At 41.5% G+C, this 19,221-nt stretch overlaps 1 protein-coding gene across 1 annotated transcript; it reads left to right on the top strand.

Moving 5' to 3' along the window:
- Window positions 1-12,145: 12,145 nt before the first annotated feature.
- Window positions 12,146-14,385, top strand: LOC146630018 (homeobox protein Nkx-2.3-like). Its single transcript, XM_085355541.1, has 2 exons — window positions 12,146-12,575; window positions 13,739-14,385. The coding sequence occupies exons 1-2, from the start codon at window positions 12,146-12,148 to the stop codon at window positions 14,383-14,385; spliced, it is 1,077 nt and encodes a 358-aa protein (XP_085211667.1).
- The last annotated feature ends 4,836 nt before the right edge of the window (window positions 14,386-19,221 follow it).

Genomic DNA, 19,221 nt, shown 5'->3' with positions numbered 1-19,221 from the left:
ATTGGAAAATGGGTTCTTGTATTTCACACATTGTGCGATGTAGGTGTTCACACAGTGACATTATGGGGACCGCCTTCCTTTTGGGCGGCAAAAAGCAGGTTTTCCTCATGTAGATCACTCAGTACAGATATATGACAAAGACCTGACTTGAGGTTATCTCAAGGTCTCACAGTAGAAGCTAATTTCAGGAAATTAATGTAAATCAGTGTGATAACCTCAGAAGTGATAAAAACACAACTTCAACACAACACAACCTGAAGGGCCTCACAAAGGCAGAAACACGGGAAGTGTGTGTACAGTAGCAGACACTTTATCTCTGCTATGATTAGACCTGCACAATCATTCCACAGATATATTAGCCGCTTAATCCAGCGCAGGTCAACGAGGTCAGACACAACCCGGTGCTAGATGAAGGCGTGTGCACACATATACAACACAGTGTGTAAATACTTGCACACACGAAGCACAGCATAGAGATGTGAGACGAAGTAAAAAACATGATGAGGTGTTGTATTAAGATGCTGGGGAAGCCATGTGCAACCAGGATGCTCCAGTGCTCCTTGGCAAAAACTCTCTGAGCACTAACACAGGATTGAACACCACTTTTTCCTCATTTGGTGGTCTGATCGTGGTGATGGAGGACTGCTGTTGGGCTAAAATCACCTGTAAGAGCTCAACTTGGTTCAGATCTGGTGGCTGTGAATGTAAATAAACATGAAATACATTTGAGTTGTTTGTAGCATAACTGGAATTCATGTGGGTAGATCAGATATTATAGTTATATTTGAACAGCTAAACATCACTATTTGAAATTTTATTTAATAAAATTATCTCTAAATCTATATGCAAACTGTACTTTCAGGTGTAATATAATCACTTAACAATAACAGTCAATAAATATGCAAATTTAAACTTGATCTATGTTGTGCTAAGTGTTATTATATTAAAAATAATACCACTATCAGTACCATGCTACGAATCAGTGTGTAACGAAGCTTCTATATTACATACTGAACCAATGTTCAAAATATTTATTACGGCTCTTTATGTGCACAGAATGTCATGCGTGCCAATTTGGTGATCTGTATGTGTGTATTTGTATGCAGTGCAATGGAGTCCTCTGTCTTTAACACATAAATAAAAGAAGATATGTGAGTAACCCTTTATAATAATTAATATTAATAAACTGTAAATTCATAGTTATCTTATCATTAACAAGCAATTCCATAATAGGTCAAGATGTCATTGTTATTAATGTTATAATTTATTACTTTATTCTGACTTCCTTTGTAAATGATTGACTATGTGGACAATTACACTTTTTTGCCATTTTAAATTTGTACACCAACACTGGATTTTAAATGTGATCATGGTGTGACTGAAGTTTTCAGCTTTGATTCAGGGGGTTTAACAAGTATTACAATAAGCATTTAGGAATTACAGTCATTTGTATCCTCAGTATCTCATTTTCAGAGGCTCAAAAGTGGAATATTATCATAATTTTAATTCTAATGATTGTATGTGGAGTTAATGCTATTCCATTATCTTATATTATGTTATTGTTAAGAGTTATTGCATGAATGAGCTACATGGAAAGTCTTTAAGTGGAGGCTGACCTGTAACCTTTAACTCGCTTAAGAATACTTAGGTGACACGTAACCGATAATTGGACCCAGTTGTTTAAAAGAAACTATAGTGTTAATCGCTCACAGTCAACCTGAAACACACACACACACACACACACACACACACACACACACACACACACACACACACACACACTGATGAAGTGTCACATGAATGACATCATTACACATCTATACAGCTAATGACATGTCCAGCAAACTCATTAGCTGATTCACTGGACTGGGTTACAGCATCAAGTTCACTTCAGGCGAAACACAAACCCACAACATCTGATACACACACAAGTGACACACATGCAGTTTGAATGCAGATATAATACACACACACACACACATACACGCACACGCATAACTTTCATCGTGAGAGATGCAGGAAAGATGCAGAGTGAAGAGTTCTGGCTGAACCTGTTCATTCACTTCCTATCACCATGGTTACAGGTGTTTTAAGGGGAAAAGAGCTCATTTTCGTTCTTGTTTGATTATTTAGACATGTTCGGATATTTTCCAAAGGTTCTGACATGCACTCATAATCTCAGTATAACTGCGCTGAACGACAGCTGTTTCTGTTTTAGACAATATGGGAAAATTTGCAGCGGCAAACCTGAGGATGAAGGAAGCCACAGATCAAAAAACAAAAACGGAAGTGAAACTGGGAAAATTGACCACAGCAGAGAAACCCAATGAGAATATCGGGATCAAATATTGCACTCCTTCAAAATATTAACTCACTTTCTGGTGAATTATTTTTTAATAATTCTTTGTTCTTAATTCATTGTTTAGTAAGGTTAAACAAGTATCCTTAAACCTTGCGCTGAGCTTAATCAGCAGCACATTTTCAAATATATTTTAAAAATTCAGCTTTATATATGAAACATCACTCTTGATCAATCAATTCCTTTTTAAGACGGTATGTTTCATCATTTTTAGCGGGCCTTTATTTTCTATTTTTTGTGACTTACAGGAGTTTTGTTTGCTAGAAGAGTTGCTGTATATGTGTGTAGATGAATGTAAATAAAGACCCTGCTGATGTTTCTGCAGTCCTGTGGAAGTGAAAGTGAAAGTCAGGCAGGAAGCTTCGCTGGGAAACAGTGGTAAACATCCTCCTCCCCTCCACCCTGCTGTCATGCTGGGGGAGTAAGGATGACAAACTTCCTAGCAGTAGCGGTACAGGAGGCCCTTGACCCCCCCTATTTGGTTCGGACCCTTCCCAGCTGTTCGCCTGGCCCCGGAGCCCACGGTGATCGAAGTGATCTATTGCCGGTGTCCGTCCGGCCAGAAGCGGGTAGTCCTGTCGGAGTGCAACGCTCCGGAGGCCCGTGTTTAGCCTGGTCCAGGAAACAGGCCCTTCCTCCGCCTAAACAGGGAGGGACGCTTGGGGACCATCAACGGGACGCTGTGGGGAACGAGGCTCCCCGTCTTCCAGCGGAGGTGGGGTAACTGGCAGGTCAACGAGGACGCGCGAGACATGCGCACGCTCTGCTCTGCCCTGAGCGTGCGTAATCCAAACCCGTGCGTAAAAACGAAATAATTTTTTTAAATCAGACTCATGACAGATGTTATTTGTATTCTAGATATTTAACAAAAAGGGTCAAAGAACAATGATTTTTTTTAACACTTTTACTTTAGACTTCATGTCACAAAGACAACATTTGAGAACCGGGTCTCGTGTTTATCTTAAATGTACAAATCAAACGTCCTCCACAGACGCTTCACTTCAGCCTAGTTGAGAAGTTGCAGGGAATCTTTCTGTCTTCGTTCAGAGTTAATTCATCAGGGATGACAGAGGTCGTGTGAGTGGGAACTTTCTCTGCGTGGTCGGAAGAAGTGAGTCCCTGCAGGGCAGCCGAGCAGTTTTGGAGGGGCCCTGAAACCGGTGCAGGCCCCCTCTCAATACCACAGAAAACACTCCTTCTACTTCTTTTGGATGGCAAATCGTCGGCATAATATTAAAAGCTTGAGCAGGGAGAAGACTCCTGTCCATGTCTTTGAAGCTGGAAAAGGGGAAAGCAGAACAGCTGATGCCACTTTGATAAGTTTAAAGGGTTTCGTTCCAGTGCGTCACAGTTAAGCTTCAGCAGCACGTGTTTAGATTTTTTTTTTACAGGAGAAACAAAGAAAGAACCCTTTAGTGTCTAACATCCCCGTTGGACTTTTAAAAACAAAATCTCTTCTCTTGAGACGAGCTCATGTTTCATAAAAATGCTCCCAGATAAAATTATGCTGATTCAAACATTTTCAGAAAACATAGTAAGTCTCGGTCAAAACAAGAAAAAAAATCATGTTTCAAAGGAGCTTCAATTCACTGAATGCGGCCAATTTGGTGAATCGGGAAATACTTGAAACACTTAATTTGTTTGTGCTTAAAAAGTGACATTTTAAAAGTATCCTTTGCCTCCTTCTTTATGTTTTGCCTATTTGAAATTTACTTCTGTTTTATTTCGCTAAAAAGAATGCAAATACCGATTTTTACATCCAGAAAAAAGCCACATAAGTCTCAATGTTTCGGTTTCTGGTGTCCATAGAAGCATCACTCTGACACTTGGATACAGGGGCTCGGATCGGCCTGACAGAGCTCAGCCGGGCGGTGATTGATGGCCGAGACCCTCGGCAGGTTGTAAAGCAGCCAGGTTGGATGCTGTTTAGGAGATAGAGAGCAGATAAAGAAGACGCTCAGCGAGAGAAAAAGGGTGAAGGGCTCTAATGGGGGAATCCGGACTGTCTGCGCCGTGATGGAGTGGTCTGTCTCTCTCCTGGAGGCACTAATGCCCTCCAGTTTATACACAGACACACAGACTTCTCACGGGAGACGGGAAGACTCATCACATTGCCCGCGTTTATCTGGACAAATTATTCATCATAAAAATGCTTCTCTCCTCGAAAGCTCAGACAAAATGAATCCCCGCTGTGTGATAACACTAAAGAGGCTCTAAACGCTCGTTCGTTCTTCGGCAGGCGTACCTCTGCGTGGTTTTCTCATTAAATTAGACCAACAAGCCCCGCTGGAAATTTCTACTTAAGCAACGAAACAACACGGCAATAAATCAGAGCACCGTGGCTGTAACGACTTGTTTCCTCTGCAGTAATAACAATGGAAGTGGAGGCTTAGGAGTCGATATACTGGGCGGCGGGTCTCCCTCCCTGCATCCAGCTCAAGTTTATTCCTCCTCCATCGCGCCACAATATGAGAAACAAAATAACAAAACATACATCTATCACTATGGAAGACATCGCCTCCTCTCTGCTGTCGCGTTTATATACAAATCCCCCGCTATTAATGTTTGCAGGGTGGAGATAATTTACTTTATTTGCATGGTTAAAGACGAGAGAAAAAACGCTTCGCTGTTGTTTCATTTCCCACATAAATCAGGAATTCCTCTGCCGGTAAAAGTCGGTCGTTTGTCAGCCGGGTCTGGCGTGCTGGGTGACAGAAAACGAGAAACAGAAGTCCCATTAGGTAAACCATTCAACGCCGCAATTTATACAGCAGGCCGGGCGGGTTCATAAACACAGCCGTTGCGTCATGCTGCGTGTTTGCGGTTGTGTATGAGAGATATAGAGGTCTGTCCCGCACTTTTAACGACTCCGAATCAGGGCCAAACACATCAGCAGAGAGGAGGCCTGACATCTGAAGATACAATCATGTGAGGAAAAAAGTGTGCGCTTTTCTTTATCATTACTTCTGTTTATTATTATTATTTGTTTTTGTTTTATGGGTTACCCGCAAACGTCGGACAGCCCTCAGGAGAAAAAGTCCTGAAAAGCCCGAACTTTTAAGCCGCCATGTTTCTACGTCTTTCTGCTAAATCCCGGCGTTGTTTTGGAAATCAAATTGTGTGTGTGTGTGTGTGTGTGTGTGTGTGTGTGTGTGTGTGTGTGTGTGTGTGTGTGTGTGTGTGTGTGTGTGTGTGTGTGTGTGGCCGCTGGTCCTGTCCTGAAGGGCGGAGGTAGACGTTACGGATCACTGAGATAGCGTCTTCCAACTCTGCCTAATGGAGCTATTACTGGCTGCAGGCCTCTGTTATCTAAACACACGCACGCACACGCGAGCACGCGCATGCACTCTCAGCTTTTAAGCTACAGGCTCCAAGACGCGCGAACTTTTACGCACGACGTCCAGTCTGCAAAGATTTACACTTGTTTCTGTCTGTTTACTTTTGATTACTTTTGTACGAGCTTATAACAAAATGAAGATCCTGTTCCTGTTGTTTTAGCCCCTAATCGAGCTGTCTGGATAGGACATCCCCAAAAGTTTAATGACGTTTACAGAGTGATCTTATAATGTAAGAAACAATGTAAAGGTGACATTTTAACAGGTGAGGACAATCGAGATTTATTAAGATCTAATATTCAAATTTCTGTAAGACCATAAAGCATTAAAAAGTATCACAATTATGATTTTTCTGTTTTTACACATATTTCATTAAGTTTCGTCATTTTCGCTGATTTTGTTGATCCACCCAAATAAAGGACGACTTTTCTTCACGCTGCCAAACTGAACAAAACATGTGATGCGGACGAGAAATGCATTTTTTTAGCTGAATGTATTCTTACTGCGTCATTTCACGAAAAGAAAGAAAACAAAGAAAAAACGGTTTTAAACCAAGACCCATTTCCGAAACTGGAAACGAATAAAACACAGCAAAGCCAAAAGATTCGCTGGTAAATATCTTGTAAACAAAAAAATAACAATAAAATTTTTAAGAACATGTTTATTATTACTCGGTTCGTTTGTCAAGTTATTATTTATTTGAACTGATTGTGCAATTGTGATTTTCGGTTTAAATCTTTTTGCACTTGAAAACTGTAGAAATTTGTACTCTGTTCTATTCAGTTCTATTTCATCTCTGTAAATTTCTACGCACTCTCAGTCTGAGGCGCACGTTACCTCCAAAACAAAGGTAACGAGGCTGCCATATCGCGCCATCGGCCCCTCTGGCCAACACCAGTAGGCGGCAGGTGAAGTGTCTTTCCCAAGGACTCAACGACCGAGACTGTCCGAACCGGCAACCTTCCGGTTACAAGACGAGCTGCCAACTCTTTGAGTCACGATCTAGTCCGCATAACACTGAATCGAAGAAATGATACGACTTCAGAGTCGTGTTTATAGTATACAGCTGTCCGTGTGTGTGTGTGTGTGTGTGTGTGTGTGTGTGTGTGTGTGTGTGTGTGTGTGTGTGTGTGTGTGTGTGTGTGTGTGTGTGTGTGTGTGTGTGTGTGTCAGTTATTGCCCTTTAACTGCCTAATAAAGTTTGTTTCTGGAGCTGACTGACCCTCCTTCATCATCACATTTAACCTTCTGACAACTATCTGAGCTGTCCTTTACATCCAAACACACACATTGCACGCACACACGCGCTCGCTCTCTATCACGCACATACACACAGCACACAAATGCATGGCTCTGAAGCGGTGATTATCTCCCTCACTTCTCTCTCTCTCCATCCAACCATCCAGAGCCGCCTGGCGCCTCTGCAGGGCCGCAAACAGACAGAAGACAAGAGGTGTAGCATTTCCTATTGTTACATTCATAATACAAAGGGGTGGGGGGGGGGGGGGGGGGAAGAAATTTCACTAAATTCACTAACGTCCCAGTTGTAAAGTTATGGCTTCAAACAAAAAAGGAAAGAAAAAAAAACAAACAAACCCAAATTCCCTGAAGTGACTATGAGTTCTGTAACAATATTAAATAAAATAGGCTTATGACTGAAAAATATAAGTTAAACTTTGACCTTGGTGCTAGAATGATAAAAACAATTAAAAAAAATCATGATCATCATCAGATTTTGTGGATATTCTGCTGTTTGTTTTCCAAAATGTCACCCTGAAAATGTTCAAATTTAAGTATTTAGTTTCTAGTATCTAATCATACTTAGAACATAATTGCAGGAGAACAGGGACGTAACAAGTTACAATTTTCAAGGAAACACAAAGCAAAATATGTTGTTAGTAGCTTTGTAAGTGGTGATAGCTGACAGGGTATTTTAAAAGAAAGGAGACACAAATTGCCTTATAAGTATAATTTGTACAAGTAGCGTAAAAGACTGTGACCAAGTGCATGAGCTCTTGGAGCAGAGATCGAGAAGGATCTAGTAACAAAATGACCAAGTAGTCCATCATCTTCAAAGAAAACATGATTTTGTTTTTTTCAGTAAACGGAGGCAAAGTGATACATTCGAGTAATTTAACCCATCAAACTTCTGATAAGCTTCACTCACCCACATTCTAACTGACTTATCTCTGTTTGTGTGAAAGATAAAAGTCCAATCAGAAGCTCCCGGAAAGGTCACAGTCTCCCTTCCACGTCTGTCAGCACCACAAACACAACAGCCTCCTCCCTCCAGATGGACATGATACAGTAAAATGAGTTGCTGCTGTTTGTAGAGCTGAACTCGCGGCGTTCCTCCAGCTTTACTGCAAAATCTCAGAGGACATGTAGGATCCCTAAAATTCACACACACCCACACGCACAGTGAAGAATTCCCAACACTTTTGCACAGCTTCTGACAAGAACGTTTAACGTGTTTAAGTGGGCAGATGGTGTGCAGCAGCTAGTATCCTAAAAACAGCTACTTGGCAAAACAACAAGCTCAAAGAGTCGAAAAAGCTCATGCCTCTCTGTGATCTCCACGGTGCAGATGTAGATTCATTTGAATAAGAGCAACATTTCAATCAGACTGTTTTTATGCTCAGGGGCATGAAATTGTTTTTAAAAAGTAAAGGATATTCATTTTATGTTGGGTGGGAACTGGTAACAGCCATGAAACTGTGGCACTATACACTGAATGTGATGGATATTTGGATTATGAGCGATTGAATATGTAGCCTGTTTGCTTCATTAGATTCTTCTTTCTTTAGTGTGGTTCCACAGAGTCAGCTTCAAGTTTTAAATCTAAAATGAGATCATGCATAGTTCACGGTTAAAGAATTCCTCACTCTGAAGACCCTTTGAGAACACCAAGAGCACCACATTCTCAAAATGCTTGCCCTCCCAACCAAAACCAAATGTCCCGAGTCGCTTAACTTGAACAAGTTTTATTTTCTTTCCAATAGCTACTTTAGAGCTCTGGCTACACTGAAACCGAGTGCTCAGCCTGGCGTCTTTGGATTTAATGCTTATTTAAAGTAAATGGAGGCAGCCGCGTGCCAGTCTAAACACCATCCTGCTTTGTTTGGCCCTTTTTTATGAGGACGCGCTCGATGATGACATAGAGTGAAATAGAGAAAGTTGCCGATGTGTCTACACGGACATTCACACATACATCTGTCTGTTTCTAGCTCCATAGATAGAGCTGCACCGCAGGATATTTACTATCTGCTGGGTTACACACAGGCAGCACAGGTCTGTGTGTGGCCATAAACAAGATCATTGTTAGTTTAGTTTAGTTTGGTGTTACATTTACCTTATTCACCTTATGAAATTATGACAATGTGCACAGCAGCAGGTATATTTCACATAATAAAATAAACTGCAATACAGCAACGTTTTTCTTTTTTTTACATCTCAGACAAATTTGCAAATTTTGATCCTAATACTTAAATAAATAAATACTTACATTGCTGTAAGAGAGAAATAGTGAAAACATATGTTTGGGGCCCCCGCGGGGACCATAAGGCTCATCGATGGAGTCCTCTCAGATCTTGATTGTGCAGTTTTTGATATGTTACACTTTGTTCTGTAAAGACTCATAGAAAGCTTAATAAAAGTCTACAAATGCATTCTGAATTGTTGTAAAGTACATATGAAAAACAGGATTGTGTTATTCAGTGTCTTTGCAGAAGGAAGACAACAGAAACTGAAGGGAAACTTTGCTCCTGGGACATTTGTTTATGTCCCTTTCTCTCAGTGTGTTTTGCCCACACGGGATAATAAAAAACTGAGAGATAAATGTTAGAGTTTAGAAAAAAGCTTTTCTAATAAATTTGCTCTTGATTGCAACACTTATCGGAAATATTGGAGTGGTTGTGTTGGCATGTGCAACTTCTTTTCATATAGTTTACCAAATTTAAATCCCATTTCACATATAAAGCAAGTTAATACATAGACAAAAATTACTGTATGTCTACAGGAGTGAACCATTCATTTTCCCCAAGAGGGCCACACTAGAGGTAAGGTCAAAAATAAAAGTGAGTTCAACCCTCTGCAGCAGTCCCAGTCACTCATGTGGCCCTTTGGGAAAATTAATTGCCCACTTTTTGTGTACATGGATGATCAGAAGTGTCCACACAACACAAACACACAGACATGTGAGCCCGAAATTATTTTTTTTATTTTTTTTATTTTTGTGTTTAGTCATCAATTTGTGATGTCTGAGTTTAGACTTTGTCCTTATGATGTATCGTAATAGTCCAGTAAAAGGACATATATTATTGTCTTCACCAAATTAATTTTATTTCCCAGACTGTAAGAACCAACAGTGAAAGCTCCACTTCACCAGGACACAGTGTTCAACTGTGTGATTACATTTTGGACCGACAGATTGTCCCAGGCGTACTCCAAACTTCCACGTTACTGATTCCAAAGAAGAATAAGCTTTCCCATTAGAATGAACTACAAACAACCTTTTTCTGTGGTATTCACTGTGAATACCACAGTGAATACCACTGTGTGTGTGCATGAAACAACACATGCAGCTGAAAACTGTCTTAAAAAGTTACTTGAATAAAATGAGTCACGTAGATATTTTGAATCCTTTGAAACTATAATTTTTGATGCTGCACGTTGGCAGGTTCAATAAAGAAGCATTGCCACTGATTTAGTAATTCTAATATCGCAGCTGTTTGTGAAGAGTCCAGCTACCAGGCGCCGTCCACCTGCCATGTGTCCAGAGAGGAAAAACTCGCAGGAGGACCAGAGGGAGAGGGGTGAATGAGGCGAGGGGTCCCACTGCAAAACGGAAAGGGGAGCTGATAGGAGCAGATTAGGCCGGGCTAAAAACGTCAGTCAGTTTTCTTGGAGGAATTTTAATTGCCCCGGGGAGGCTGCTTATCGGCCCAGAGCGGTTATTAATACAACAGCAGCGATAAAGAGGACAGAGGGACACCGAGCAGAGCTGCTGGAAGACGAGGCTGCAGAGGCGCAGAGAGACCGGGCATCACAACAGTCTGCTGAGAGTTCTGAGAGTGAACAGAAATTATAGCAGCTCCGTGTTGTGCAGTAAACAGCGGGGATCTGCGCCTCAGTGGAGCTGCAGTGAGTGGCAGGTTTAAAGCGCCATCAGACACTTTTATTGCTCTGCTGTTACATGAAACGGGGAAGTTTTCTGGAGTATTTTACGCACGTCCCTGATGTGCAGTCCAGCTTCTCTAAAAAAAACAGAGTAAAGGTTTGAAAATCTGGAGCTTTGTGAGACGGAAGCGAGCGGCCTTTACTGAACGCAGTCAATGTCTCAAAGAATAAAAACAGTACACGTTTGTAAATATTGACCATTATGTGTTCCATCATATATATATTTTATTTCTGGCTGCTGTTTTTGACCACTTTTAAGCCAAAAAAAAAAAGCCAATTTTAAAGCCACCTTTGTTCCACATTTTGGCTGTGAAAATGTCTCCTGGCGCTAAAAATTGTCGTTTATTATTTTGGGTAATGATTTTCAGAGAAACTTCTACTATTAGTCAACTCAGTTACACTTCATCTACAAGGCAGGAACTCTTAACCTGACCTTGACGTATCACCGCCGACACGAACTGTTAGCCTCTGAAAAGAGCACACGGATTGGCACAAAAACCAAGGGCCACACAAAACTACAAGGACCCCGGGGGTATAACCAGTGTAAAATAACAATAATAATTTAAAAATAACTCTGTACATTAGATTCAAATATAATAATAAACGTATAGGGCCAGCTATTTGCAGGGCTGTTTCTGTGCTTCTTGGAGCTAAATGAGTGCGTAAAAAGTGGGGAAACTAATTTAAGTACAATCTAAGGAGCTTGGAAAAACAAAGCGTCTGGACTTCTTTAAGTTTCTTGACTACGTTTCATCTCTCATCCGAGAAGCCTCTTCAGCTCTATAGAGCAATTGGTGGAAAGTACCAGATTTTAAGTCCTGTTGGGACTGTCCCCAAGATGTACAGAAACATGAAGGAACCGGGCAGTGGACGAGTATTGTCAGTACAATTCTTAGTTCACCGCGTTCAAAATACATAACCAGTCCGTGCAAACGCGTCACCTATGCCCCTCCCTCCTCTCTCTCTAATTCCCAAACGTTTCTCTTCCAGCCTTCACGGACTTTCCATTTCACACACACCCCTCCCCCTGATACCAGAAGAGGCAGAGGTGCTCCTTCCCCTCCCCGGTCCAAACTTCACTCACAAAGCCCGATATTATATCTGTCAGGCAAGACATTTGCATGGACAAACCCCGGACTAATACCCGTGTTTTCGTGCGATTTATGGCGATGAGGGATTTCAGAGGCTTAACGCACCTCCGATTGCCAAACAAGGGGCTTTTACGCTCAATTATTTGCTAGAGAAAAAAGTGGGAAAAGGCGAAGGGGAGTGCATGTTACTCGGAGGGCTTCATTTCCTCGATGCTGCAGAGCAGGAGCTGGATGACATGATGCTGCAGAGCCCGCTCACCTCCACGCCGTTTTCTGTCAAGGATATCCTGAAGCTGGAGCAGCAGCAACAACAACAGCAACAGCAGCAGTCCGGAACCCTGGAGCTCACGCACCGAATCCATACCCAGCAGCACTTGTCCCGCTCTCCTCCCCAGCAGCAGCAGCATTTCCAAACCGCGCCGTCCTGCATGCTCGCCGGAGCCCGGGACAGCCCTTCCTTCTCGGACGGAGAAGACAACCTGGCTTACCTCAGCGCGCTTGCAGTGCGGGAGGAAGAACGGGGGGACACCAGCCTATCTCCGGACATGTACGTGCATCCCGGCTTGCAGGGAGCCAAGTTGGAGGCCGCCGAGCTGGAGGAGCAGGAAAGCAGTGAGTACAAACTCGAGCTGCTGTTGTAAAAACTGCACGAAAAGGCAAAAGACGCGCGTAAAAGTATTTTAAAAAATTTCAACAGGCCTTTTAAAAAAAAAAGAAATATTCACAGTATAAAGGACGAAAGAGCAAAGCGGATTAAACCTTTAATATGTCAAATTTTCAGTGCCCGCAGAATGCTTTACATGTTTACCACAAACTCAGTGACCTGTAACCCAACCAAACAGCAAATAGTAAAAATGCCTCTAATGTTAACATCAACTTTCACACAGCACTTTCTTTGTAACTGATCTGGTCACAGTTGTATGGCTCACTATCAAATTTAATACCAAGAGACTTTAAATTTAATGTGAGCCACGTGAGAAAACATAACATAGTTTGTGAAATGTTCTAAATAATATACGCGTGACCTTAAAGATGACACCCGGCGGAAAAATCAAAAGATAATACGTGCAAAAAATACTTAATAAAATACGTGGAACATAATTTGGGTTACGCGGCTTTCTGGGGCCTCTTGTCTCTGCCCGGCTCTTCCGTCTGCACACACGCCGGGCATTATTCCAATAAAGAGCTTCCAAATGGTGGAAGTCAGAAGCCCTGAGACGAATCCAGTAAAGTCTGGAGATGTCAAACACTTTCTAGTGGTTCAGTCGCTTGCCTGTTATTTGGAGTCTGTTATGCTGTCTGGACCATAAACCGACAATTAGTTTAAAGAGGCTTGTAAAAGAAGTGACACCGACAAGTAGCGCTAATAAACACAGGCGGACACGGCGACTTCGGCTCCTCTCTACAGAGTTCACACAATTATTCATCAGACATAAACTGTTGACAGAATTAGCAGGTAGGTGACTTGCATCCTTCTAAGTTCAGAAGTGTTAAAAATAAATGAATAAATAAACCAACTATAATTAGTCCATTCCGGCGTTGCGTGTTTTATCTTTGAATTGTGCGCCCTGGCTAAAAGCTTGAGCTGCAGTGGAGTGTTGTCTCTGCGGTGACAGGTTCTCGTGAAGCTGACAGGTACTGACGGGCCTGTGGCTTCAGTTCAATACTTTATTGAGTGAGGATTAAAACAAATGCCACAATTGGGAGACATGATTACCGTGTTTTCTTAAAGAGATATTAACTTCATACTTCTGTGAATTTCCCAACCTGCCCAGAAAACTGCGGGCTGGTGTCCCGGGAGGAAGCAGCCGAGGGCGGGCAGGGCGACACGGAGAGGCCGGTGCAGAAGCAGAGGAGCCGGCGGAGACCCAGAGTGCTTTTCTCCCAGGCGCAGGTCTTCGAGCTGGAGAGGCGCTTCAAGCAGCAGCGCTACCTGTCCGCCCCGGAGCGAGAGCACCTGGCGACCACCCTCAAACTCACTTCTAACCAGGTGAAGATCTGGTTTCAGAACCGCCGCTACAAGTGCAAACGGCAGCGGCAAGACAAGTCTCTGGAAGCGACGGGGCAGCATCATCCTCCGCCGCCGAGGCGCGTGGCCGTGCCGGTGCTGGTTCGGGATGGGAAGCCATGTCTGGGAGGAGCGCAGAGCTATGCCGCCGCGGCTACTGCTCCGTACGGATCCAATCCGTACGGCTATAACGGATACCCGGCCTACACGTACAACAGCCCGGCGTATAACACCAACTACAGCTGCACCTACACCAGTATCCCCGCCCTTCCTCCCTCCGGCACCCCCAACGCCTTCATGAACATGAACTTGGGAAACGTGAGCGGCCTCGGCAGCTCCCCACAGGCTCAAACACACCAAGGGACAGCGGTCACATCTTGTCAGGGCTCGCTGCAGGGGATCAGGGCCTGGTAGCCTCACCATAACAGAACCAGTATCTTTTTTTAAAACTGAGTTTTTCAACCCACATTCTTTCCTTTAGAAGTGTGTATTAACCTGGTCAAAATACAGCCAGAATACAGTATTGCTTATAACGGATGCGCGTTTGGATTCACTTTTCCGGATATTTGGAGAATTATAGAGAAAATTAGTTTCCGTAATTTGCTGGTTGTCGAATTTCTGAACAGAACTGGCTTGGGTGAATTTTTTTCTGTGGTCCAATATTTGTTGGTGCTCTAGTTCGGCACTGAAGCACAGAGGGGAAGTTACGCACAAGTTTGCGCATTTCTCCTTAATTGAACTGAAAAAGACTGTTTTTTAACGATTGTTTTTGTCGTTTATATTTTTAGGTTATGGAGAGACTGAACTGCTTTAAAATGTTTTTTTTGTTCAACAGAGAATTGTTTTAGTCTATTTCACATCTATACAAATAAACCCAAGAGATTAAAGAAAGTGCGTTTTGATTCTGTATCCGCACAGAAGCATAATAATCTTATTGTATGTGCTAAATTTGAGAAAGAACGATTATTATAATACCAAAATACATCACAGAGAAGAAAATGAAATCCTATCTTCCCCTAAATTTGCAAAGAAATATTGTTGATTGTATATATTTGCCTCCATACGGTGTAACAGTGAATCAGATGGTGAATATTAGTGAATCTGATTCGTGGTGGCAGATTTTGCTCATAAACACAGGTCCTGGTAGAAGCTAGGACACAGGAACTCTTTGTCCCGGTGCAAGGCGACGTGAAAGGAGGAAGTTATTCTCCATTTGAGGTCCTTAAAAGGACGCGATTAAGCACCTAAAATACCCGAAGAGCGAGCTGCAGCCGGGCTAGGGAGCGAGAATAATGGCTCTTATTGGATTGTCGGACAAAAGGTGTGTGGTAGGCAGAGCTTGGCACTCAGCAAAGACAAAAGCGCACAGGGGCCGTGAGATTGACGTCCTAATATTCCCATTTGAGCGACAGGCAGCGGGTTATTCTGCGCGGAGAAGGGGACATGGAGGAAAAATGTGGTCACTTTTGTTCCCCTTCAGGAGGCTTTTTTTGTTCGCGGAGAAAGGCTCTCCGAGATCCCCAGCCGTGAGGCTTCGGGGGCAGCCGGGCTCGAGGTGATGGCAGCGGGGAGGCGTTTGTGTGAAAGAAGAGGGTATTATTGCTACAAGTTTCACCATTTATCCCGAGGAGGAAAATGGACTGGAGAATTTTAAGGGGGTGAGCCCGGTGAGGCTGCAGTGCAGCCTATTATTTCAGTATGAGGGTGTTATTTCAGCTCATTCTCACAGGTAACAGTCCAAACTCAGAAAGAAAAATCTTCTGAATACATATATTTATGGATCTATTAACACAAGTAATTATACAATATCACAGAAAGAAATCACATTCAATAGATTTCAGAAGACCTTTGCGCATTAGTGAAAGAAAAGTTGACACATGGATATTTTAATATTTTTCGCGCAGGCCAAGGATCCAAGGTTCTTATTTCGAAGGGTACAAAATCAGAATATTTCCCTGGAATGGTCCGTTGTTGATTCAACTATGAAATAAAGCTACAAAAGTATTTTTTATTTTATTTTATTGTTTTATTGTTTTATTTTCGATTGGTCAGAGTTTAGTCCAGTGTCAAAAAAGGTTACTGACTTAAAATGAATGGACAGCAGTTTGGGAATATTTTCCAACCCAAATTTCTCATATTTGATAATCAGTTGTTTCTTCCTACGTAGTAAATGTAAAAATTCTAAAACACAATACAAATAAAGCGGAAAATACTCAAATAGCGAAGATGCCCCCTAAGATTCCGAAAAGTTTTGTAGATTCATTTCAGTTCACCAATTTCTGATATTTTATAAGAACAACTATAAGCTGATATTCAGAGGTGTACCAAAATAACAACATTGACAGTTTGGCTGGTTGGTGATTTGGTGAGAAGAATTCCTTTTCGCTGGCTCTTAATCGAGCGTTACGCACAAGTGAGGACCAAAAACAGGCACTGGGCATAATTTGAGGACCAAGCTCGTCTCAAACCTGTGTTTTGTCGTTTATGGGACGAAAAATCTGTCCAGCTATTTGCTAAAATAATTCTTAAGAAGATAAATTATGAGGGAAGTTATGAGAAAATTAGGGAGGGAAAGCATCAATTGCTGTTTTTCCCCTGCGAGTAATTGTTCCTCCGGCCTGAGAACAATTGTTTCCCAAACCCATTCTTGTGTAATTACACCCACACACTCGTGTCCTAATGGGAGACCGTAGCCAACATTGAGAGCAAACACCGGGAGCTACGTTTACTAGAGCGTCTCACACCGAAACCTCACTTGTGCGTTACTGTGTGAAATAATAATAATAATAATAATAATGAATTGGATTTATATAGCGCTTTTCAAGGCACCCAAAGCGCTTTACAATACCACTATTCATTCACTCTCACATTCATACACTGGTGGAGGCAGCTACAGTTGTAGCCACAGCTGCCCTGGGGCACGGGTTCAGTGAGTCAGTAATATCTAAATTTCGAAATAAGTTGAGCGTACTTTATGTCCGCGCGCGCACACACACACACACACACACACACACACACACACACACACACACACACACACACACACACACACACACACACACACACACACACACTGCGTCACTGAATTTAATTAAAATCTGTATAACTGTCCTAAAGTAACTGCTGCGTTAATAAGAACAGACACAGCCAATATCAGTATAATTATCGTTGTTGGTGATCGGTGCGTCTCTCACGCTTCTTCCCTGCTAGACTGTCCGGCTTTGTGCTCAGATTGAGATCTGTCCGTCTAAGCTGTTAACCAGCCCATCTCCTGTTTGGGACAAAACAACATTAGAGGCCACCAGAGCGGCCTTAATGCCTTCTCCCGTACTAATGGGGATTAATTGAGAGGTAAACACAGAAAGCTGATAAGCTCTGCGCCCTGAAGTGCTGCCGGCCCGCAGGACAGAGACTGATGGAGGCAAATAAAAGGGAGACAGAGAGGCGTCTAGCAGGTAAACACAACTATCTGCAAGGTCACGAGGAAGTGAATAAACAACAACAACAACAACAGTAATAATAATAATAATAATAATAATAATAATAATAATAATAATAACTTGGGGAAAAACACAACAGAATAAATAAGAGCACTCAAATGATAAAAATCTTAAAAACATTCATTTATTCAGCTTTAACTATTAATAGAATAAAATAAAACGAAAACATTTCCGTTATTTGTCTATTATAGAAATATTTTTATATGAAAATAGAAAGTAGTATGTCTGGTAGTACAACTGGTTAACTAAGGTTATTTCATACTACTGCGTTAACTAAGTGTTCCAGGTCTTACCCTGGGCCTGACAAACCAATGCGCATTCTGGTTTCTCACTTAAGAGTCGATCTAATGTTACAAACTACAAAATCAAATTTTAAGACTCGATGTTTTTATTATTGAAAGTATTGGTACCGAAACGGTTTGTTTTATTCTTGTTGTTTTGGTTCCACTTCAGCAGAATTTAATTGAACACAGTTATGTATCTGCCAATAGCAGCTATTTGTCACATTTTTTCAGTAAAGCGCTACGCTTTCAATAATGACTTAGACATATCCGTGTCTACATATCTGTAGACATATTTGTAATTGCTAAATAAAAAAAACAAAAAACAAATCTGGCTACATAGTGCCCATTAAATATTGGCGCCTTACCTCAAATTAATATAGTAATATTACGGTAAAAAATACATAAATAAAACCTTTCTGTAACATAAACTAACATAAAACTTCCACATTAATTTTTTTCTTTAGAAAAGTTTTGGCTGTATTACAAATTTAAAAAATATATAAAAGTATAAAAGTAATAGTTTTAGCATCGTTATTACACACAGTGTTGGATTACTAATTAACTTTAGGAGCTGTGTTGTTGTAGCTAAGCTGAACTGCTGTACACTGCTGGACAGTTTAATGTATAAAAATATAAAATGCTTTACATAATAAAAATATGGTTTATAAAATTGTAATCTCCCAGATAAAAAACTACTTATCACTAAAACATTTTAGTGGCTTGTAAATTTAATCAAATTTTACCGCTAATAATGATAATACGCTGCAGTATCCAGGAGCTATTTTTAGCTGTACCAATGTGAACCGATTTTTTCAGCTTCTAATGCATCAGTGGTGGTAACTGACAGTAAAATGAGCCATTTCAACACACACACACACACACACACACACACACACACACACACACACACACACACACACACACACACACACACACACACACTTGTGTCACAGTTTTTTTTTTAATTTGGCCCATATATTTGCTTACTGATTTGTTTACAGCACACAGTTAGCTGCAGCTGCTCTGACTCTGGCTGAGCAAACACACCAGTCATCAGTGTGTTTGCAACACACCCTGCATGTGTTAATATGTTTGATTTTTCAACTCTGATTTGTAGAGTCTCTCTGAGTTATTTTTTTTCTGCCAAGGTCTGAGTTTGGAGAACTTTCAAACCTAAATAACAACGATACGTCTGCATGACTTGATTTAATGCTTTAATCTAACCTCTCACAGCAGTTACAATAAGGTATAATTGGTTTTACAGCTCTACTAAGGACACTGGCCAAACACGAACTGAAGATTAAACATCTTTTGCGTGCCCTAAAGATATACTCAGACATGCTGACACTCTGTGGGAGTAAATCCACACTCGAGACAGTGGTGAATCATTACCAACAACTTTATGAGTATCAACATTTGGAATCTGCACTCTGAAGAGAAACAAGTCTGCTTCATCATGAACAAAA

The sequence above is a fragment of the Diplotaxodon limnothrissa genome, linkage group LG6, assembly GCF_057381915.1.
Source record: "Diplotaxodon limnothrissa isolate DT_005_m linkage group LG6, D_limnothrissa_male_GT1.1, whole genome shotgun sequence".
Classification (NCBI taxonomy): domain Eukaryota; kingdom Metazoa; phylum Chordata; class Actinopteri; order Cichliformes; family Cichlidae; genus Diplotaxodon; species Diplotaxodon limnothrissa.
The sequence above is the reverse complement of the archived record's forward strand: the minus strand, read 5'-3'. Positions and strand labels throughout refer to the sequence as shown.